General features: G+C 40.8%; 1 protein-coding gene across 1 annotated transcript in view; it reads left to right on the plus strand.

Annotated features, from left to right (window-relative positions):
• The first annotated feature begins 8,151 nt into the window (after nt 1-8,151).
• The window catches only part of LOC133250509 (adhesion G protein-coupled receptor E2-like), a 65,548-nt gene continuing 50,126 nt past the window's right edge, over nt 8,152-23,573 (plus strand). Inside the window, exons 1-9 of the mRNA XM_061421830.1 lie at nt 8,152-8,348; nt 11,432-11,485; nt 12,018-12,137; nt 15,201-15,347; nt 16,760-16,813; nt 17,102-17,236; nt 19,627-19,673; nt 19,771-19,848; nt 20,229-20,406. Of these exons, the coding sequence (XP_061277814.1) occupies nt 8,282-8,348; nt 11,432-11,485; nt 12,018-12,137; nt 15,201-15,347; nt 16,760-16,813; nt 17,102-17,236; nt 19,627-19,673; nt 19,771-19,848; nt 20,229-20,406 (880 nt within the window). The 5' untranslated portion in view covers nt 8,152-8,281. The remainder of the gene's footprint in view (nt 8,349-11,431; nt 11,486-12,017; nt 12,138-15,200; nt 15,348-16,759; nt 16,814-17,101; nt 17,237-19,626; nt 19,674-19,770; nt 19,849-20,228; nt 20,407-23,573) is intronic.

The raw sequence follows: 23,573 nt of genomic DNA on the forward strand, positions 1-23,573 counted from the left end.
AGTTGTCTCACAAATCTTTATCCCATCTCCAAACTCACACAAGTGCAATGAAAAAAGAAAGATACAAGTGCTTGAAAGAAATACACAATAGAGTCTTTATTTCCAGAGGGCAAGTTGTCTATCAAAGAAACTTCACATTGTTTATTGAAAAATATTGAGTTCTACATATATAGCAGGATCAACTTGCAAAGTGCAATGTTTTTTCTATCTAAAGAAAAAACAATTTAAAAATACTATAGGAAAATTGTTTGAAATTTAAGAATAATACTAGGAATAATCCTCCAAGAATGCATCAAGTTCTTAAGCAGAAAACTGGAAAGTATAATTGAAAGAAATAATAAGCTACATAGGGTGTTATATTGGAGGGGTTGGAAAATCTCAGTTTTATAAGGAATCTATTACCTCCAAATTAATCTACAGAGCCAGTTCAATCAAAATCAAAGTCCCAAGACATTTTTTATGGAACTTACTAATGTTTATATAGTATAAAAAATATGAAAGAGGAAATAGCACAATTGTAAAGAATGACATTTATCAATTGTTATTTCTTACACTTTGCTTTGTCTTGGTCCAGCTTGAAACAAGTGTTTCTCTTTTTCCTACAGGTCTCTGAACTAAGTTTATCCACAAGCCTGAGTAAGAATCAAAATAAAGTAGAACATGCCTTCATTTTTAACTTCTTCTGGGAAATGGCTGATCACATTAAAATCAATTTCCTGTCACAAACTGAGGATAATTTCCCCTTACTTGTCCAGCTTCCCCTTCCAAAAATTAAGTTTATCTCTGCCTGCTTCTTCCTTTACACTATAAAAGAAAAACTTTTTGCAGTATGATTTTGAGATCCTCACAGATTTCTGAGATCAGAGCATTCTCCCTATTACAATAGACTTTCTGATGAAACTCTATTCTTATCCAACCAGATTCACACATTTAACAGGAAATACAGAAATTTGCTTCATAGCACTTATAAAAACAAAACTAAAGCATTTTAACTGTGTTACTGGTCTGGAAATGGGAAAATTGATTCATGAAACAAATAACAAATACATCATGTATAGAAATTTAATGTTCAGTAGATATGATATTTCAAATCAATGTATGAAAGATGGCATGTGAAGTCAGGAAAGTCACAATAACTCCTGCAATAAATCACATCAATATAGCAGGTTATTTATTCAGAAAAAATTAGTGAATGAACAAATTCCAAGTATACTAACAATCTACCAAATAAACATTGGAAGATGAAGAACAATGCCCTAGGCAAGGCTAAAGCAAAATCCACATAGTAAATAATTGAAAACTAGACCAAAATAAAAGTTTGTAATGACATAGCTGTCAATTTCATCTCACTTCAATTGGAATGAGGATGATGTTTACCCTGTTTACTATCAACATGAGCACAGACATGCAGCATCATCAAGTGAGCCTGATGTTCACAGATAACTCCTATCCACAGAGGTCAGAAAATGTGCAGTGAACAGGGTGTGCAAGTCATCTTGGACCCATTGCACAGCATTCAACTTTTTGATGGGTGCATCCTTAGTATCTGGCTTTCCTGCCAACATAGTTACTGATTCCCATCACTGGAGGCAGCTGTGAGCTAGACAGGTCCATCAGCAATCAAATCCCAGTTTAGAAGGAGTGACTTGACTGTATCTGGTTAATAATGCCTTTGTTCTTCATGTTCCTGGGGCTCCTACTATGGGTAGAAGACCAGCTGAATTCAGAAAGAATACAACTGTGACTTCTACACATATTTTCATTTTAAAAATCTGAATTTGAAAGGAGTAACCTCACCTTAATTTCTTTGTTAAAACTCTATTTGGTGTTACTGAGCTTGCTTTTCTTCATTCTTTTATCCCAGTGAAAATGGATGATCTTGCTCTAGTCTCCAAAGTAAGATGATTCAGCATTCCCTTTACTGAGAATATTCTTAAGGGCTTAAAATTATTGACACTGTTGCTTCCAGCATAGCTGCCTCTCAAATTAAAGTGAATATCTTCTCTTTTTTGTTTACCCTTCTCCAGGAATAAAATAGGTAACAGGTTTTTGAGGGGTGGGGGGGGAGGTAGGGTGAGGGAAATATGGTAACAAAAGACACCACAATCAAAGATATATACACACATCATGCACATGTGTATATTCTTAACAATTTTAGTAAATACAATGAATAAAATAGTTTGCAAAAGATCAGATCAGATCGCATCAGTTGCTCAGTCATATCCAACTCTCTGCGACCTCATGAACCACAGCACGCCAGGTCTCGCTGTCCATCATCAACTTCCAGAGTCCACCCAAACTCATTTCCATTGAGTCGGTGATGCCATCAGATCAGTTTATTCTTCTCCCTTAGTTCTTATCTCATCATAACAAAGATTTGAAATGACAAAATAGTCACAGTTCAAGAAGGCAGGGTTTCTCAGCTCTTGTATCGTCATAGCATGGATTTGAGATAATAGCCTAGTTATAGCTCAAATAGGCAGGATTTATTAAGGAGACAGCAGATAGTGCACCCTCAAGGTTATCGTCTCATCAACAGACTAGTTACAGCTCAAGTAGGCTAAGAGCTCAAGAAGGCAGCAGGCAGTAGACAGTGCACCCTCAAGATGGGAGATAAGGCTGACCCCACAGGAGAGATTTTATCTCTCTTGTCTTATACTTTCTGTCTCATCCTCCTGGAGTCTGATTGTTTCACCTTTATGCAAAACAGAGCTTGTACCCACCACCAATCAAGAAAGGGAATGCAAAAAGGCATATGCTCAAGACCAATAAGGTAATGGAACGTGTTCTGGGCATGGTTTTTTTTTTTTTTCTTTTAGAAAATATATTTATTTGCCCTTATTCTTGATAGTCTTTATTTTTTTTTTCTAATTTTATTTTATTTTTAAACTTTACATAATTGTATTAGTTTTGCCAAATATCAAAATGAATCCATCACAGGTATACATGTGTTCCCCATCCCGAACCCTCCTCCCTCCTCCCTCCCCCTCCTCCCTCCTCCCTCCCCATACCATCCCTCTGGGCCGTCCCAGTGCACCAGCCCCAAGCATCCAGCATCATGCATCGAACCTGGACTGGCAACTCGTTTCCTACATGATATTTTACATGTTTCAATGCCATTCTCCCAAATCTTCCCACCCTCTCCCTCTCCCACAGAGTCCATAAGACTGTTCTATACATCAGTGTCTCTTTTGCTGTCTCGTACACCGGGTTATTGTTACCATCTTTCTAAATTCCATATATATGCGTTAGTATACTGTATTTATGTTTTTCCTTCTGGCTTACTTCACTCTGTATAATAGGCTCCAGTTTCATCCACCTCATTAGAACTGATTCAAATGTATTCTTTTTAATGGCTGAGTAATACTCCATTGTGTATATGTACCACAGCTTTCTTATCCATTCATCTGCTGATGGACATCTAGGGCATGTTTTCTTACCAGAGGCTCTCACTCAAGTTTTTAGCTTCCTCTTTTGCAGGTTTTTTCTTTGTTTGACCTCTGCATGGCTTTTGCTAGCCACCATCTTGGACTCCCCTTTCCATTTTAACGACCTAATATATAATGAATTAACTTCCTGACATTTTAAAGTTCCTATATCTTAGTCTTCTATTAATTTAATTCTAAGTTAGGTAATGGAGAAGGCAATAGCAACCCATTCCAGTACTCTTGCCTGGAAAATTCCATGGACAGAGGAGCCTGGTAGGCTGCAGTTTATGGGGTTGTGCAAAGAGTCAGACATGACTGAGCGACTTCCCTTTCACTTTTCATTTTCATGCATTGGAGAAGAGAATGTCAACCCAGTCCAGTGTTCTTGCCTGGAATATCGCAGGGATGCAGGACCCTAGTAGGCTGCTGTCTATGGGGTCGCACAGAGTCAGACACGACTGAAGCAACTTAGCAGCAAATGAGATAAATAATTGATTAATTCATATGTCATTTAAACCAACTAACAACAAAAATTTTTATATTAAAAATGAAAAAAGTATGGCAGCAAGAGTGTTAATTGAATATAGGAAGTTGACTCTATCCTATAGCACCAATGGCACTTTGAGTGCCATTAAATAGAAGACTTGTAGAATTTATCATAATGTAGAATATATATATACTCTACAACCCAAGATTAGAACCACATAATGCCTCTTGTAAGGAAAATATCAAATGTTCTCCTTATGGTACTTTTGAGGTATTCACTGCAGCATTATTGTATGGGCATAAAAATAGAGAATGGAAAAATTAATTTCTTCATGTTGTTCTGGATACATGCAACAGCAGCAGAAAAGAAAAATGTGGATTTACATGGAATGACATGAAAGAACTCCCCAAGAACTTCTGCTGCTGCTGCTAAGTTGCTTCAGTCGTGTCTGACTCTGTGCAACCCCATATATGGCAGCCCACCAGACTCCCCTGTCCCTGGGATTCTCCAGGCAAGAACACTGGAGTGGGTTTCCATTTCCTTCTCCAATGCATGAAAGTGAAGTCGCTCAGTCGTGTCCAACTCTTAGCGACCCCATGGACTGCAGCCTGCCAGCCTCCTCCATCCATGGGATTTTCCAGGCAAGAGTACTGGAGTGGAGTGCCATTGCCTTCTCCACACCAAGAACTATTGCTGACTAAAGAAACTTTGAAGACAAAGTTTATAGCATGAAAAACCCTACTTAAAACACAATTACATCCAAAATATGTATCAGTTCAGTTCAGTCACTCAGTCGTGTCCAACTCTTTGCAACCCCGTGAATCGCAGCACGCCAGGCCTCCCTGTCCATCACCAACTCCCAGGAATCACTCAGACTAATGTCCATCGAGTCAGTGATGCCATCTAGCCATCTCATCCTCTGTCCTCCCCTTCTCCTCCTGCCCCCAATTCCTCCCAGCATCAGAGTCTTTTCCAATGAGTCAACTCTTTGCATGAGGTGGCCAAAGTATTGGAGTTTCAGCTTTAGCATCATTCCTTCCAAAGAAATCCCAGGGCTGATCTCCTTCAGAATGGACTGGTTGGATCTCCTTGCAGTCCAAGGGACTCTCAAGAGTCTTCTCCAACACCACAGTTCAAAAGCATCAATTCGTCAGTGCTCAGCCTTCTTCAAAGTCCAATTCTCACATCCATATATGACCACAGGAAAAACCATAGCCTTGACTAGATGGACCTTTGTTGGCAAAGTAATGTCTCTGCTTTTCAATATGCTATCTAGTTTGGTCATAACTTTCCTTCCAAGGAGTAAGCATCTTTTAATTTGATGGCTGCAGTCACCATCTGCAGTGATTTTGGAACCCTCCAAAATAAAGTCAGCCACTGTTTCCACTGTTTCCCCATCTATCTGTCATGAAATAATGGGACCGGATGCCATGATCTTTGTTTTTTTGAATGTTGAGCTTTAAGCCAACTTTTTCACTCTCCTCTTTCACTTTCATCAAGAGGCTTTTTAGTTCCTCTTCACTTTCTGCCATAAGGGTGGTGTCATCTGCATATCTGAGGTTATTGATATTTCTCCCAGCAATCTTGATTCCAGCTTGTGCTTCTTCCTGTCAGCGTTTCTCATGATGTACTCTGCATATAAGTTAAATAAGCAGGGTGACAATATACAGCCTTGATGGACTCCTTTTCCTATTTGGAACCAGTTTGTTGTTCCATGTCCAGTTCTAACTGTTGCTTCCTAACCTTCATACAGGTTTCTCAAGAGGCAGGTCAGATGGTCTGGTATTCCCATCTCTTTCAGAATTTTCCACAGTTGATTGTGATCCACATAGTCAAAGGCTTTGGCATAGTCAATAAAGCAGAAATAGATGTTTTTCTGGAGCTCTCTTGCTTTTCCCATGATCCAGCAGATGTTGGCAATGTGATCTCTGGTTCTTCTGCCTTTTCTAAAACCAGCTTGAACATCTGGAAGTTCACGGTTCATGTATTGCTGAAGCCTGGCTTGAAGAATTTTGAGCATTATTAGCATGTGTATAAACATCTTATATATCAGACAAACATAAGACTCTAAAAGATTTAGAGAAGCAAGATAGGACAAAAAACAACTTTGTAAATATAAAGAACAGAGAACAGAGAGGGGGAGTGGGTGAAGGGGATCCAAAGGTACACGTATCCAGTTATAAAATAAGTCATGTAGATATAACGTGCAACAAAGCAACAATACCTAATAATATTGTATTACAAAGTTTCTAACAAAATAAAGCTTTTTTTTTTCAATATTCCGTTCAGAATTTAATGATTCTTCTAAATCAGTCTTATCTGTTGACAGTAATCACAGTGAGAGGCATTCTCTCTCTCTCTCTCTCTCTCTCTCTCTCTCTCTCTCCATACTCACCAGATTAAGCAATCAGGAAATTTATTGTCTTACATATTGGGAAGTTCTGAGGTCAAACAAACTTCAGCATTGGGTGATTGAGCTGATCAACAATGTCATCAAGGTCCATTTTTCTGCTCTGCCTTTCTGACTGGATTGGTTCCCCTTTTCAGGCTGCTGGATGGAGCCATTCCAGCATTGCATCCAGAAATTGCAATGCTCAGAAAGAAAAGGGATATCAGGGTTTTTTTCTTAGGAAGGAGGAATCTTACTAGAAGCCCCACAGCTTTTGGTCCTCATTGCAAGAACGGAGTCACCAATCCATTCTGAAACCAATCTCTGACTGGGGATGGGGCACCGTAGCTGTTTATGGTCAAATAGAATGTACCTTAGAAATGGGGCGGCGGGGTGGGGGTGGGGTTGGTGGTCATCTTTGTTCAAAACTGGAGCTCTTGGACCTTGATGACTAAGAAAATAAATGTGAGGGACATCAAAGAACACCTGCCTATGAGTTTACTTGCCTAATTCAGTTGAATTTTTTATTGAGTTAATTTTGAATTGGCCAAAAATTTGAAATTTCCTATCACAAGCAAAAACAATTTGTAACTGTGTGTGGTGATGGATGTTAACGACTTATTTTGGTAATCATTTGGCAATATATACAAATATCAAATAATCCCATTTCACATTTGAAACTAATATCATGTTATGTGCCCATTACAACACAATTTTTAAATGTCCACTAATCAATAATAAATATATAATTCTGCTCACTCTGACCTAAAGGCCTCACAGAGGTAAAAAGTCCAATATGATTATTCATGTTGGGGAGGTTTTCTTATACATAGTATCACACCTTCAGAGAGTGAAAAAGTTTGCTTAAAGCTCAACATTCAGAAAACAAAGATCATGGCATCCGGTCCCATCACTTCATGGCAGATAGATGGGGAAACAGTGGTTGACTATTTTTCTGGGCTCCAAAATCACTGCAGATGGTGATTGCAGCCATGAAATTAAAAGACGCTTACTCCTTGGAAGGAAAGTTATGACCAACCTAGATAGCATATTCAAAAGCAGAGACACTACTTTGCCAACAAAGGTCTGTCTGGTCAAGGCTATAGTTTTTCCAGTGGTCATGTACGGATGTGAGAGTTGGACTGTGAAGAAAGCTGAGCACTGAAGAATTGATGTTTTTGAATTGTGGTGTTGGAGAAGACTCTTTAGAGTCCCTTGGACTACAAGGAGATCTAATGAGTCAAGCCTAAAGGAGATCAGTCCTGGGTGTTCACTGGAAGGACTGATGTTGAAGCTGAAACTCCAATACTTTGGCCACCTCATGCAAAGAGTTGACTCATTGGAAAAGACCCTGATGCTGGGAAAGATTGAGGTCAGGAAGAGAAGGGGACAACAGAACATAAGATGGTTGGATGGCATCACCAACTCAATGGAAATGAGTTTGGGTGGACCCTGAAAGTTGGTGATGGACAGCGAGGCCTGGCATGCTGCGGTTCATGAGGCTGCAGAGAGTCTGACATGACTGAGTGAACTGAACTGAGCTGATACCAAAAAGATTAAAAAACCACCTTCAATGAGTATTTCAGTACAAATACTATGTGAAAGTCACTCAGTCGTGTCCCACTCTTTATGACCCCATGGACTATGCAGTTTATGGAATTCTCCAGGCTGGAATACTGGAGTAGGTAGCCTTTCCCTTCTCCAGTGGATTTTCCCGACCCAGGAATCGAATCGGGGTCTCCTACATTGCAGGCAGATTCTTTATCAGTTGAGCCACAAGGGAAGCCCAAATACTAATTCAGTATAAATACCATGCACATAGTTTAAAAACAGAACTGCAGTTTCTAAGAAGCTAATCATAGGGCAGATTAAAAGGGAAGAAAGAATCCAGATCAGCATTTTCCTCAGTCAACTTCTTCAAAGTGCAAGTAACACTTAAAACCAGAAGTCTTTTCAACACGCACAGACCAAGATCAGATGTCTTCCGTGGCTGAACTTGCTGGTCTCTACATCATGAAAAACGGCTATCTAAGGTTGCTTCCAGGTGTGTAGAATGATAACACGGGGTATAGACAAATAGAGCTGTTTGGGGACTCTATCCATCTGCAAATATTCTCTTCTTTCTTTCATCCTTGATATTTAACTTGCTTTCCTACTATCTCTATAAGGGATAGACAAGTAGAAATTTTAAGGATATTAGCACACTGATAGTAAGTTTCAAAGGAGAAAACTGGTCAAACTTACTTCTGGGCAAATTGGAGACTTAAAGACATCTCGTTTTGCCACCTGTATTAGTCCAGGTTTTCCTGAGAAAGAGAATTCACTGGAATGTTTAGAGAGAAGGAAAGAGAAAGGGGTTTATTGAAGGAACTGGTTCATGGGACTGCGGAGGTTGGAAAGTTCAAAATCTACAGGACAGGGAGCCAGGCTGGAAACCTTGGGAAGACCTAATGCTGCTTCTCAAGTCCAAATGCAATCTGGAAGAATTCTCTCTTCCTCAGTGAGGTCAGTCTTTTTACTATAAGGTTTTCAACTGTTTGAAAAAGGATCACCTATATAATGGAGAGTAATCTGCTTTACTCAAAGTCTATGGATTTAAATGTGTGTGTGCATGCATGTTTAATCCCAAAGTCATCTCAGATTCTTTGGGACCCGATGGACTGTAATCCACCAGGCTTCTCTGTACATAGGATCTCCCAGACAAAAACACTGGAGCAAGTTGCTAATTTCTTCTCCAGGTGATCTTCCCAGCCCAGAGGCTGAACCCGCATCTCCTGCTAGGCAGGCAGATTCTTTACCACTGAGTGACCTGGGAAGCCCTGCCTTAAATGTTAATCTCATTTTTAAAAAGCAAAACAAAACTCTGCAGCAGCATCTAGACTAGTGTTTGACAAAATATCTGGGTACTATGGCTGAGACAAGCCTGGTAAACTTTTTTTTTTTTTTTTCAGAAGAGTATAAAACCAACCTATGTGAAAATTCTAATGGCATAAGAAAAACACCATTACTTAATCTATAGGCTTTATGTGGGATGGAATGATTTGAGGGAAACCACTCCAGTATTCTTGCCTGGAAAATCCCATGGACAAAGGAGCCTAGTGGGCTGCAGCCTATGGGGAGGCAAAGAATTGGACACAACTGAGTGACCAACACTTTCAATAGTAAATTGGTGAAAAAACAGTATCAGAAAGGTCAGCTTAATTCTGATGAATCTTTATTTTCTTCACTGTTTAGAATAATACCTGTTACCTAGTAAGTCAAATGTTCCTTATATGTTGTCCTCATTGCTTGTAAATAGTTTTCTGTTTTTTATGAGAATGGCCATATTTCTTATCTTCTTTGTGAAACATGACTTTATTAATTCTGGGCACATTTGGGGAAAATTCTGTGCAGACTCACAGATCGTAAAAAATTTTCATAGGGTTCACTGGCTCCCATGGATAAGATAACAGACTCTAATACGTGCTCCACATATTGCCTATAAGAGTAAATTTTATCTTTGCATCCATAGTTATTTTCTTTATTCATTTTTTTAAACTTTCATTTTGTATTGGAGTGTAGCCAATTAGGGGCTTTCCAGGTAGCACAAAAGGTAAAGAACCCGCCTACCAATGCAGGAGACATAATGAGATGTGGGTTTGATCCCTGGGTCAAGAAGATCCCCTGGGGAAGAGAATGGCAGTCCACTCCAGTATCTTTGTCTGGAGAATTTCATGGACAAAGGAGCCTGGTGGGCTGCAGTCCATGGGATTGCAAAGAGTAAGACACATCTGAGTGATTAACACACACACACACATATGTCCAATTAATAATGTTGTGATAGTTTCAGGTGAACAGTGAAGGGACTCGACCATTACATGTACATGTATCCATTCTCCCCCGAAATTCCTCCCATCCTGGTTGCCACATAACATTGAGCAGAGTTCCCTGTGCTATGCAGTAGGTCCTTGTTAGTTATCCATTTTAAATGTAGCAGTGTGTACATGTCCATCCCCAACTCCCTAAATATCCCTTCCTCCATTCTTCCCACCCCCCACCCCCCCGGCAACCATAAGTTCATTATCTATGTCTATGAGACTCTTTCTGTTTTGTAAGTTAATTTGTATTATTTCTGTTTAGATTCCACATATAAGGGTTATTTTCATAACAGAAAACTTGATCAGTAACTCATTTTCTCAGACCAAACTGGGAGATCAAGAAAAAAGGCTGTGCTCTTGATACACTATAGCAGGACCAGGAGTTCACTTGGAAGTTTAGAAGTCATTGGACTTCCCTGGTGGCTCAGATGGTAAAGAATCTGCTGAAATGCAGGAGTCCCAGATTTGATCCCTGGATGGGGAAGATGCCCTGGAGAAAGGAATGGCTACCTACTCTAGTATTCTTGCCTGGAGAATTCCATGGACAGAGGAGTCACCTTGTGGGCTACAGTTCTTGGGCTCACAAAGAGTCAGACATGACTGAGCCACTAACTCTTTCAGTTTCATAGAAGTTATTGGTGCTATATGTGGAGAGGCCATTTAACAAGGTTATAGTGACTCTACCTTAGTTCTTCTACCTTAGAAGTTGCCTTAGTTCTTACTTCTCACATGCTCTAAACTCCCTGTCTCCTGATCCAGGGCTCCATGCCCTGCTGATATAATTGTGAGCTAGGGCTCCAACTCAGGGCTGTTTCATTTCTACTACCCATACCCATCTGTGTCATGTATGTTAAACATGAAGAGAGATCCTGAAAGAGAAACCTTCAGAGCAGATTTCTGCCACTGTCAGAGAACAAATAACCTAGGTACAACAATCTAAAGAACTTTCTCCTCCACAATTTAACACTTCCACCGGAAGAGGTTGGAATTTCAAAGATGTGTTGCTAACATCAGCTGTAGGTCTATATATTGCCTGTCCTTTACCTGTAGCACCTGTTTTTTCTGTGAGGACTGTGTCCGTTGCTGACTGACTCCTCAGGGAGACCCAAGACTCAGGTGAAAGACTGAGTTCTCGAGAATATGACATGCCACTGGAAAGCTAAGGGATACAGGGCCCAGAAACACATCCCCAGGTGGCAATGGCTATGGGGACAGGAGATGAAATTGAGTGTGACTCTACTCTGTCATCTTTCTGTTTTTCTGCCCCCAGGATTCTTGATTCTGCTGTTTTTGCCGTTGGAATCCATATCCTTGAACAAGAAACGTAAGTTTGTTCAGCCAGCCCCATTAGTGACATAAGCTGTGGAGCATATGCTGGGGTTTGTGTCCTCTTACCAACAAAGGAATAAGAAAGTAGGCTTATGCTGAATGTAAGGTCCAGACACAGTTTTATGAATGTAAGAGAAGCTATTCCTCCACACTCCAACATGCTCAGAAATTTTTGTCTCTTCCTATTCCAAGAAAGGGCTTCCCAGCTGACTCAGTGGTAAAGAATGTGCCTGCCAATGCAAGAGACACAGGTTTAATTCCTAGATCATGAAGATCCCCTGGAGGAGGAAAATGGCAACTCACTCCAGCATTCTTGCTTGGAGAATCCCCTGGAGCCTGGTGGGCTAAAATCCATGGGGTCACAAATAGTCAGACATGACTTAGTAACTAAACAAAAATAACTTCCAATGGAAGCCATCCCATCCATTCCTTCCCTTCCTCTATTATTAGATCACCAGCCTGAAGCAGGCTTTGTTCATTCCTTGACAATTCCTTGACCTCCATCCCCACTGCTTCTTCCCTCACAGCCTGTGCTTGGTGGTGCCCTCCAAACCCTCCATGTGTCAACACTGATGCCTGCCGCTGCATTCCAGGATTCAGTTCTGCATCTGAGGACAGCTTCACCAGCCCCTTGAAGAGTTGCCATGGTACAGAGCCTTGGGGTGGTGGAAATGCTCAGGCAGATTTGGGGAGAGGCTGTGGTACATCTATAGCATTCAGCTCTGAGGGCAGCACAGAAGCACTTTGTTGAGAATAAGAAAGGAGACACTTTAAGAAAGCATGAAGGAAGTGAGCAGTCCCATAGGGGCTGCAAATTTGATACCAACAATGGAAAAAAGTCCTTTCCTCCACATCATCACTAACACTTGTTCTGTCTTGTCTTTTTGATAATAGTTATTCTAACAAGTGTGAGGTGATATCTGGTTTTTATTTCCATTTCATTGATTGGTGATGTTGAACACCTTTCCATGTACCTGTTGGCCATTTGGTAGTCTTCTTTGGAAAAACATCTATTCAGTCATCTACCCATTTTTTACTCAATCACTTTATTTGGTTTTTTTTTTGTTTGTTTGTTTGTTTTTTGCTATTGAGTCATATGAGTTCTTTATATATTTTGGATATTAACCCCTTATGTATGTATGATTTGTAAATTATTATCCAATATTGTAGATTTTCTTTTCATTTTTTGGATAGATTCATTTGCTGTACAGTCTTCCCTGATAGCTCAGTTGGTAAAGAATCTGCCTGCAATGCAAAAGACCCCAGTTCAATTCCTGGGTCGGAAAGATCCTCTGGAGAAGGGATAGGCTACCCACTCCAAAATTCTTGGGCTTCCCTTGTGACTCAGCTGGTAAAGAATCTGCATGCAATGTGGGAGACCTGGGTTCGATCCTTGGGTCGGGAAGATCCCATGGAGAAGGTAACAGCTACCCACTCAAGTATTCTGGCCTGGAGAATTCGATGGGTTGTAGAGTCCATGAGGTGGGACACGACTGAGTGATTTCACTTCATTTTGCTGTACAGAGCTATGTAGTTTGATGGAGTCCCACCTCTCTAGTTTGCTTTTGTTGCTTTGCTTTTGCTGTCAAATCCAAAAAAAAGTTATTACCATGACCAATGTCAAGGAGCTTATACAGTATGGTTTTTTCTATGAATTTTATGATTTCAAGGTAGCCTGATTTTTGTAATTAGCAAATTCAGCCTCAAAGAGATTGAGTGATGTCCAAAGTTCTATAACTAATAAGGTAGTATAAACAGACTATGTCTAAAGCCAAGGAGTTTTTATTCTTCAAAAAAATAGAACGACAAAAGGAAATTATTAAACATAAAGTTAAGATGAAAACTTTTGTTATGGACATTTTACTGCAATTTTTTTTAATGAGGGAAAAGAAAATTATATGATTTTTCATCAAGAAATATTCTTCATCTGCTCAAAATAATCTGAGTTATTGGTAATAAAATAAATTATTCCTAGCATATTTGAAACAATGAGTGAAAAAAAAAAGAAAAAAATCTACAATATTCTAGAATGCTAGAATTCTGGGTGATCCCCCCCCCTTTTTTTTTTTAACTTTTTCCCTGTTTTATTTTTTTTTTTAAGTTTTTTTTTCTTTTTTTGGTCTTTGAAATCTGGTGTGTATTTTATTTTTTAAAATTTTATTTTATTTTTAAACTTTACATAATTGTATTAGTTTTGCCAAATATCAAAATGAATCCACCACAGGTAAGTATCGATGTATTATTTAAAATTTGGGAGAAAGTAAATTTTATCAAAGAAAGGAAAAGATGTTGCAATTACTGCACAGCCCTTACTTGACCCTGGAAGTATCCAAAAGATTCCTTTGTGAACTTGCATGTGTGTGTCTCAGGGAGATATGCAGACTCTTGAACATGGAGAGGAAATCTGGCTGATGCTTTAACTGGATTCCAGCTCCTTCCTTGGACTACACTTGTCAGGTTGAGGAGTCTCCCATCCTCATGTCTTCTCCTTCCAGCACTCATTCCCATATGCCCCCACTCACTCCTCCCTATCCCTCAGCCTTTAATATGGGTCTCCATCTGAGAGGAGGAAATCTCAGAGATCAGATGGGGGCCAAACAACAATTCCTCAGGTGTGCATCCCTCCCCCTTCCATTCATATCCTTATGTTAATACTACCCACAACCTGGATCTGGGGCCTTAGAAGGGAATGTCAAAATTCTGGATAAGAAACTCTGACCTGGGAAAGACCAGTTGTCTACCCTGACTGATCATGACCGTGTGAGTCCTTCCAGGCTTTAAACGTCTTTGGCCCCCTGACTGGAAGGAGATCATATATGTACAAGAGCCAAACATTCTACTTCTGAATTTTTACTAAGTTGCTGTTGTTTTAGCATTGGTGTCCAGCACTTGCTCTATGGTTCCCTGACCTATTCCAAGGGGACCTGGCTCATGGGCACCTTTCCTCCTAAGTTTAGGAACAGGGAGAGGTAAAATGCCAGACAACACCTGCAGTGACTCAGCTGTGAGCTGCTTCCTCTTTCCTATGCATAACAGGCTCTGATAAAATGTGATTTCTACAGAAGTGGAGAGAGCAAGTCTCCCCTAGAGACATCCTGGGGAATCTCAAGAAGTCTTAACATGAGAGCTGGGGGAGTGCTTGATGAAGATTGTAGGGTGTACTAGGACTGCTATGACTAAAGTGGAGGTTGAGGGGATCAATGTGTAAGAGCCTGATCACCTACCCCTAACCTCAGCTGTAAATGATGGATATCACTCTGGACAATTCCCCAGCCATGACTGCCTCCATTTCCTCAGCATCTTGGGAAGCTTTCAGTGTCACTGTCACTCACAGTTAGGAATGACTTGAGCTCAAATGCTTGTCCCTGATGATGCAAACAGCAACCAAGAGGATGGTCCAGAACCAAGTCATTTTTTCTGTCTACCCCAAAAGGCCTGCAGCGGGGAGGCAGACCTCCTTCCAGTCCCCATATGACACAGCAGAGTGTTTGAATCAAGGTACATGCAGATAGTCAGAGAGCAGGGATGAGCAGAACAGTAAGCCAGCTTTCTGGAGCAACTGATGCTAGTTCAGCCTAACCCTACAAGAGCTAATGAGGAGCTGAGTTAGTTCAGTCTTGTGTCAAGATCAGGATGGAGGTGAGTGCCATGTGAATTCACAACGGAATTCATACCTTTGAGAGGTGACATTTTGTCCTGTTGTGTTCCAGATATCAACAAGTGTGGACCATCATGGAAAGTGTCCTGTGGAATATATGTAGACTGCCAGAACTTTAACAACACACAGCGTCAATGCAAAGGAAACAGAACTCTTTCTCAAAAAGAATTTGAGAATGAGTGTACTACAAAAACCTTTGGTAAGAAGGAACCCATTTCTTTCATTTCCTCATTCATTAAGTTTGGCCACTTACTCTAGGCCACAGAGGTCTGTTCTCAGCACCTACTGGTATCCCCTCTCTCTCAAAACCCCAAGGGTCAGAACCCCACATAGAGTGTCATTTCTGCAATACTGGATGCCCCCTTGACATTTGGCATCTTATTTTCTCAAATAAACAGAAGAGTGGTATTCAAGACATTTCAGGAGTTGATGTCCAGTGCAATGAGTTCCAGGAAATTATCTGTATTCTTCATCATTAATTGCCAAGATGAGACCTTTCTCACCTGGATCCCATACAGATTTGAGCAAGCTAGGGGTCCTTTCAGACTCTTCTGGAATGATGGACCTGAGAACTCTGTCTAGAAATGTTGGAAGGGGGATATTCAAGGGTGGTCCCATCTTCCCCAGCCAGCCCTGTCCCTGGGTAACCTTACCCAGTTCCTTGGCCACTCAGCCTTTGTCTATTTCACTATGCAAGTATCCACCATGCCCCTGACCAATAATTTCTATTAACAAGCCTATGGGAAACTCAAATGACTGGGACCGGGAGGATGTTATGTCAGAATGGGTAGATGACATGAACCACACCACATATACTCAAAGTGGCTCCCATTTGGCATAGATGGAAAGAGAGAGTGTCACTGGGCTTCATTGTCCTGGCCCAACTCTCTACTTAGGAGGTCAACAAAGGCCCTACATTGACTCAGACCACTTGAGCCTTGCACAGAAGGAGCCCACAAGTTTGCATCCCTAGCTGGATGCCCAGGACAAAGAAGACAGAAACACCAGCCACTCCTCATCCATCAGCACCTGCTTCCTTCTTCAGCCACCCAGCCCTCCCACAAAGCTGGCCTCACTCAGATGATGAGTCTTACCATTTCATTTCAGTTTGGAAAACGCCTTCCAAGGGTACAGGAAGTGGATCCTCACAACACCAAGTCTGCATGGATGGAAGTAGACCTCCATTGTATCCCCAGTCTGGTCCCCAGTGTCCAGGAGCCTCTGGCCTGTTCTGGCATCATCTTTACACGCCTCACCCCTTCCTGAAAGCTTATTGATGGTCCTGGCTCAGGGGTGGGTCTTGGACCAGCTTCATGGAGTTAGAGTCTGAGCTAGCATGGATGGGAGAGCACTATTCTTTCTACAAATGTGTAGCACATGAGGTTCCACAGGGGCTGTCTATTAGTGACTGATCCCTCAAGAGACCTGAGAAATGGAGGGGAAGTGTTGATTCCTTGATTCCAAGTAAAGTACAGGAGCCTCAGTAATGTTGCTCAGAGTGATGGGCTATAGAGCCAGAGCCATCCAGTAAGAAGGCAAAGGCCATGGGTATAGTGGTTGCAATTAGAGCTCAACTCTCTCCTCTTTGTCATCTCTGTCTTTCTGCCACAGAACTGAATCTACTACTGCTGAAGACAATGAACACTGCAGTCCAGAACCTTAAAAGTGAGTCTCTGCACCCAGCTCCATTGGTGACATAAGCTTGAGAGTGTATGCCATGGTCTGGGTCCTCTCACCAATAAAATTGGGAAAGGAGGTTTATTCTGCAAGAATATCCTCTAAGGATACTAACAGCTGTTACTCTTCCCCATTACGTCCAGAGTTTTCTGAGGCTTTTCACTTCTAGTGGCAGCCATTCAACACTTTGCTCCCCTCCTCTACTATTGGGCCTCTAGCATGAAGCTGACTTCCTCAGTTTCTTGGGTCTTCTGACCATGATCTTCATCCACACAGCCTCTATCATAACTCGTTGTGCTCGGTGGTGCCCTCCAAACTCCAAATGTGTTGATGCCAACACCTGTCGCTGCATTCCAGGATTCACATCTTCAACTGGGGAAGTCATCACCAGCCGCTCAGAGACTTGTGATGGTACAGAGGCTTGGGGGTGGCATTAACTTGTGGGTGGCATATGCTTGGGGGTGGTATATAGAGATTGTGGGAGGACACAATGGGACCTCCAGAGCCCTCAGCCATTGGAGCAGCTCAAAAGTATTTTAACAAGCATAACATAAAAGTGGCAGCACAGGAAAGTATGAGGGGAGTTGGTAATCTTGTTTTCATGATCAGTTGGAAGAGGGCTGAGAGCCGACACAGCAGAGCTGGGCTATGACACAGGCTCTTTGACAGTTAGGAAGTTGTTTTCCTCTCTGTGCATTATTTGCTAGTCTGTAAACCAGAGGTAGCCATTGTACCTACCCCATATGGATGAACTTAGATTTAATATTTACCTTAGTTAAGAAAAGCTAAAGTTTCAGTTCAGTTCAATTCAGTTGCTCAGTCATGTCCAACTCTTTGTGAACCCATGAACCACAGCACGCCAGGCCTCCTTGTCCATCACCAACTGCCAGAGTCCACCCAAACCTATGTCCATTGAGTCAGTAATGCCACCCAACATCTCATCCTCTGCTGTCCCCTTCTCCTCCTGCCCTCAATCTTTCCCAGCATCAGGATCTTTTCCAATGAGTCAGCTCTTCCCATCAGGTGGCCAAAGTATCAGAGTTTCAGCTTCAACATCAGTCCTTCCAATGAACACCCAGGACTGATTTCCTTTAGGATGGACTGGTTGGATCTCCTTGCAGTCCAAGGGACTCTCAAAGAGTCTTCTCCAAAACCACAGTTCAAAAGCATCAATTCTTCGGTGCTCAGCTTTCTTTATAGTCCAACTTTCACATCCATACATGACCACTGGAAAAACCATAGTCTTGACTAGATGGACCTTAGTGCAGAGAAAATTGTCAACACATGAGAGCTATTATCATCATTCATAGTGTTACACTATTATTATTATTATGGCAAAAAGAAAGGGGGGGGGAATAAATGGACCGACAGAAGGAAAGAAACTCCCAGGAGGAAGCTCAGGCTTTCTCACTGTCTCAAGCTCACCAGGAACTCCTCCCCACTGACCATTGTGGTTTCCCACATCAATCCTCACAGCAGACCCAGGATGCTAGCACACTTAGATTTTTTTCCCCACCTTCTCCCACTTTGCCCAACTGTCATATTTTATTCTAGGAGTTTTACATTTTCAAGGCAGAATCTTTTTTTCAATAATCATATTTGGGCCCAAAGAGCTTAAGTTATATATCCAAAGTCACACATTTAGTAGGGTCATAGAACCAAGATCCAGATCTAAAATTTAAAGACTTTATTTTCAACAATATAGAATCATAAGGGAAATTGTATTGCTTAAAAAGTTAATAAGATGGTACATTTTATGTTTTATGAATTTTACCACAATACTAAAAAGTACGGGAGAATTATACAGTTTTTACAAGAAATAATCCTTGTCTACTGATAATAGTTTTTGATGGACATTTATTGCTACTAAAGAAAAATATTCTTAATATGTGCAATATGATGAGAAAAAAATTTTGAAGAAATTTCCAGGGATCTGTGTAATGGACATAAGAGTGATTTTCTTTCTTTCTTCTTTTTTTTTTCATGTTTTAAATTATCTTTGTTTTCCAAGTATCCATGTGTTACTTAATATTTTTTATAAAAGTAGATTTTATCAGATTTTGTTATCAAAAAACGTATTTGACTGATGTTCAGTCTTTCTGTCACTCTAGAGGTATTCCCAGAGTTTCTTTGATGCATTTGTATGTGTGTCTCATGGAGATTTGTAAACTGCTGAACATGGAGAAGAGATATGGCTGCTAGTCCCAGCTCATTCCTAGGAGCACACTTGTCAGGTTGAGGAATTCCAGATCCTCATATCCTCCCCTCCTCACACCCCATTTCCACTATCCTGCACTCAATTCCATCTCATCTCATCAACATTTAAGACAGGTCTCCAGTGACTGCCACTATCTAAGAAGACAGGAAGAAGTCTCAATGCCCAGTTAGAGGTTGAATTTGAATCCCTCAGTTGTGCATCCCTCCTATATCTTGTTCTGTCTTACTGCAGACCCTCCACCTGGGTCTGGGGCCTTAGAAGGGAAACCCTTAGGTCCAGAGATGAGGACTCTGATCTGGGGGGACCAGACAGCTGCCCTGACTCATCATGATGTTATGAGTCCTGTGAAGCCATAAAGTCTTTGGTTCCCTAATCAGAATATACAGGATCGAGCATTCTGTTCCTTCTTTTTGATTCATTCTTACGTTCATGGTTCTTCCTAAACTGTTATTCTGAGGAACCAAATATTCAGGGATTAATGTCTGGGATGGTACCTGGCCTGACCTGACCACAGATCCCACTCACAACATACACACACACAAATGCTCTCACCCCTAATGATCCACCGTACTGTTCCCTGCAGAGATCTCCATCCACACCTGGACCGCACCCTCAAGTATCAACAGCTCGGTGAGTGGCCCAGCAGACAACACGCAACAGGAAATCCCTCCATATAGCCCACCTATTTCCCCCAAGTTCTAACCTCCTCATATTCTTCCCCCCCAAGATGCTCTCCTGCTTCTTCGAAAGAGTCCAGAATCTTAGGGAAAATGTGGAGTCAGTCCCTGTCCAGGACACTATCCAGGTAAGGGTAGGACCCAGGGAGGCAGGTGGAGGCTTCCCACAGGTCCTGTGGGAAAATCTGGTCCAGGAGGAGATATTTCAACATAATGGTGCACTGCTCCGAGGCCCTGCCATGTGTAGTCACTCCCACATGCACCTTTTAAAAACCTTTAATCTTGCAGCCCCTGAATATTAGGTTTGCATCATCCTTGGCATTCATGTACAAGATTGACCTCTGAATGGCTGGATTCCAGATGCAAAGACCACCCAAAGAATCCTACCTGGCACTGCCTTTATCCCTCAAACAGTTTCCAATCTCTGTTTTCTGTGAGTGAGTGGGTAATGGCTTCATACAACCTCTCAGGTGTGTGATCTACTGGCTCTGTGTCCTTATCTCCACAGAACCTCATACAGGGGGTGGATGAAATGCTGGAGGCCCCCCGGGACCTAGAAACCTTGCCCAACTCAGAACAGCACCTTGTGGCCTCTAACCTGCTCATTGGCCTGGAAACTGTCTTGAGAGGACTGAGCAAGTCCCTGAACAATGAATCACTGTACTTCAGTTCACCTTCAGGCACAGGTAATTACCTGGAACAGCCTCCAGGCTCCTGCTCTGCTCATTCCTGGTTCATTCCTTTCCCAACCTCACTAGAGCCCAGTGACCAGGGTTGTATTTCAAGTTGACCTCATAAACAAAAATAAATTTTAAAAAATAAATAAATTATTATGCTAAGCAAAACAATAAGACAGAGGAAGACAAATACCCTGGTTTCTCTAATAGTTCAGATGGTAGAGTCAGCCTGCAATGCAGGAGACCTGAGCTTGATTGCTGAGTCAGGAAGTTCCCTTGGAGAAGGGAACGGCAACCCACTCCAGTACTATTTTCTGGAGAATCCCATGGGCAGAGGAGCCTTGCAGTCTACAGTCCGTGGGTTGCAGAGTCAGACAAAACTGAGCCACTAACACTTTCAAAAAACTATACAAACACCAAGGTCATCAACATAGAGAACAGATTGGTGATTGCCAGAGACAAGGATAGCAGTACAGGAAATGGTGCAAAGAAGTCAAAAGGTACAAGCTTTCAGTTAAAAATAAGTTACTGGAATGTACAACATGGTAACTATAGTTAATAGTACTGTACTGTGTATTTTAAATTGCTATGAAAGTACATCTTAAAAGGACTTACCACAGAAAAATTTGGAACTCTGTATGATGACAGATTTTAGCTAGTTTTTGTGGTGATTGTTTTGCAATATATTCAAGTATGGAGTCACTATACCTGTCAATTATACCTCAGTAAGAAAAACATAAATGAATAAAATTATATACAATATACACTTTCATTGTAAATAAATTATAAGCATAAAAATAATGATAATGAAAAGTTTAAGACAAAATAGAAATGGTTACAAAAGGGAAAATTTTTAATTTGGAATAACATAACTTTCTCATGTTATTTGTCATGTAGGTATAATCTGTTTCAATTGAGTATTTGTTTTGTTTAGCACAATTATTTATTTATTTTTTTAAAATTTATTTTTATTTATAGTAGTTTCAGGAGTGCAGCATAGTAATTTGGTATTTTTACAGAATACACTTGATTACAAGTTCTTACAGGACAATGGCTATATTCCTTATCCTAAACAATATATCCCTGTTGCTTATCTATTTTAAACATAGCTGCTGCTGCTGATGCTAAGTTGCTTCAGCCGTGTCCGACTCTGTGGGACCCCATAGATGGAAGCCCACCAGGCTCCCCCATCCCTGGGATTCTCCAGGCAAGAACACTGGAGTGGGTTGCCATAGCAGTTTGCACTTATTAATCCCATAACCCTAGCTTGCCCTTCCACCCTACCATCTCCCTTTTGATAACCACTAGTTTCTTTTCAATATCAATGAATCTGTTTCTGTTTTGCATATATTGGTTTATATTATTTTTATATTTCACATAGAAATGATATACAGTATTTGTCTTTATCTGGCTTATTTCACTAAGCATAATACTCTCTAGGTCCATCTACAATGTTGCAAATGGCAGAATTTCATTCTTTGCTGTGGTAGATTAATATTCTATTCTACATAATCATCACATCTTTTTATCCCATTCCTCCACTGATGGACACTAAAGTTCACAATTTTAATCAAAGTGTAAAATCTAGTAGCATTTAGTACATTATAAGGTTGTAATCGGAGAAAGCAATGGCACCCCACTCCAGTACTCTTGCCTGGAGAGTCCCATGGATGGAGGAGCCTGGTGGCCTGCAGTCCATGGGGTCACTAAGAGTCGGACACAACCGAGCAACTTCACTTTCACTTTCATGCATTGGAGAAGGAAATGGCAACCCACTCCAGTGTTCTTGCCTGGAGAATCCCAGGGACGGGGGAGCCTGGTGTGCTCCGTCTATGGGGTCGCACAGTCAGACACGACTGAAGCAACTTAGCAGCAGCAGCAAGGTTGTAATCATAACCTCTATTTATAAAATAACTTCAACTCTCCCAAAGTAGAAACTGTAGCCACTAAGCAAACACTCCTCAATCCTCTGTTCCCCTGGTACCTGCCAACCACTGATTTGTTTTCTTTCTCTATGAATTTGCCATGCTGGAAATTTTGTATAAATAGAATTAAAGATATATGACCTGAATGTTTAGCTTCTTTCACCTAGCATAATGTTTCCAAGTTTCATCCATGTTGTAGCATGTATCAGTATTTCATTCTTTTATGGCTGAATAATAATGTATTGTACATGGATGTACCTCCTTTTGTTTATCCATTCATCCATTGATGGACTTTGGCTGACTGCCACCTTTTGACTGTTGTGACCAAAGCTACTATGAATGTGGTGTTTCTTTTCTGTGCACCTCACAGCATATGGGAAGTAGGATCTTAATTCCCTGACCAGAGACCAAAACTGTGTCTCTTGCATTGTAAGCATGGAGTCCTGGAAGCACTGTACCACCAGGGAAGTCCCTGTAGCATAAGTTTTGATTTTAATAACTGTTGAATAAAGTTCTTTGGGGCACATAATAGGGTGTAAAACTGTTTGGTGATGTGGTAGTTCTATTTTCAGCTTTTTGAGGAACCACCAAACGAGTTTTCCACAGTGGCTTTTTCTTCATTTTACATTATCAACAGCAATGTATGAGGGTTCCAATTTCCTCATCCTCAGCAACACGTTACTTCCACTTTGCTTTCTTTTTCTTGTACCCATTCTAGTGTGTGTCAGGTGATATCTCATCATGGTTCTATCTGCATTTCCCTAGTGACTAAGATGTTGAACCTCTTTTCATGTCATTGTTGAATTTGTCTATATTTTATTGGAGAAACACCTACTTGGGTATTTTTCTTTCTTTTCAATTACAATTTTTTACATTTGGTTGTTAAGCTATAAGAGATCTTCATAGATCTTAATTTAGATCCTATCAGATATGTCTTTGCAAATATATTCTCCCATTCTGTAGATTACCTTTTCACTTTTTTGTGGTCTTTTCACTTTAATGAATAGATATTTCCATTTTGATGAAGTCCATATAATCTGTTGGCACTTTTGTTGCTCCTGCATAATTACTCCATATCTAATAGTCCATTTCCAAATCCAAGGTCAGGAAGAGTTACTCATGTGTTTTTGTCCTACTTGTTTTAGTTTTAACTTTTAAATGTAGATCTTTGAGCCATTTTGACCCCAAGGGGTCTTTGACCCATTTCTTTATCAAAATTTATTATATGAAGTAGGTCACTGAATTCCTTCA

This window comes from Bos javanicus, chromosome 7 (assembly GCF_032452875.1).
Source record: "Bos javanicus breed banteng chromosome 7, ARS-OSU_banteng_1.0, whole genome shotgun sequence".
In the NCBI taxonomy this organism is placed as follows: domain Eukaryota; kingdom Metazoa; phylum Chordata; class Mammalia; order Artiodactyla; family Bovidae; genus Bos; species Bos javanicus.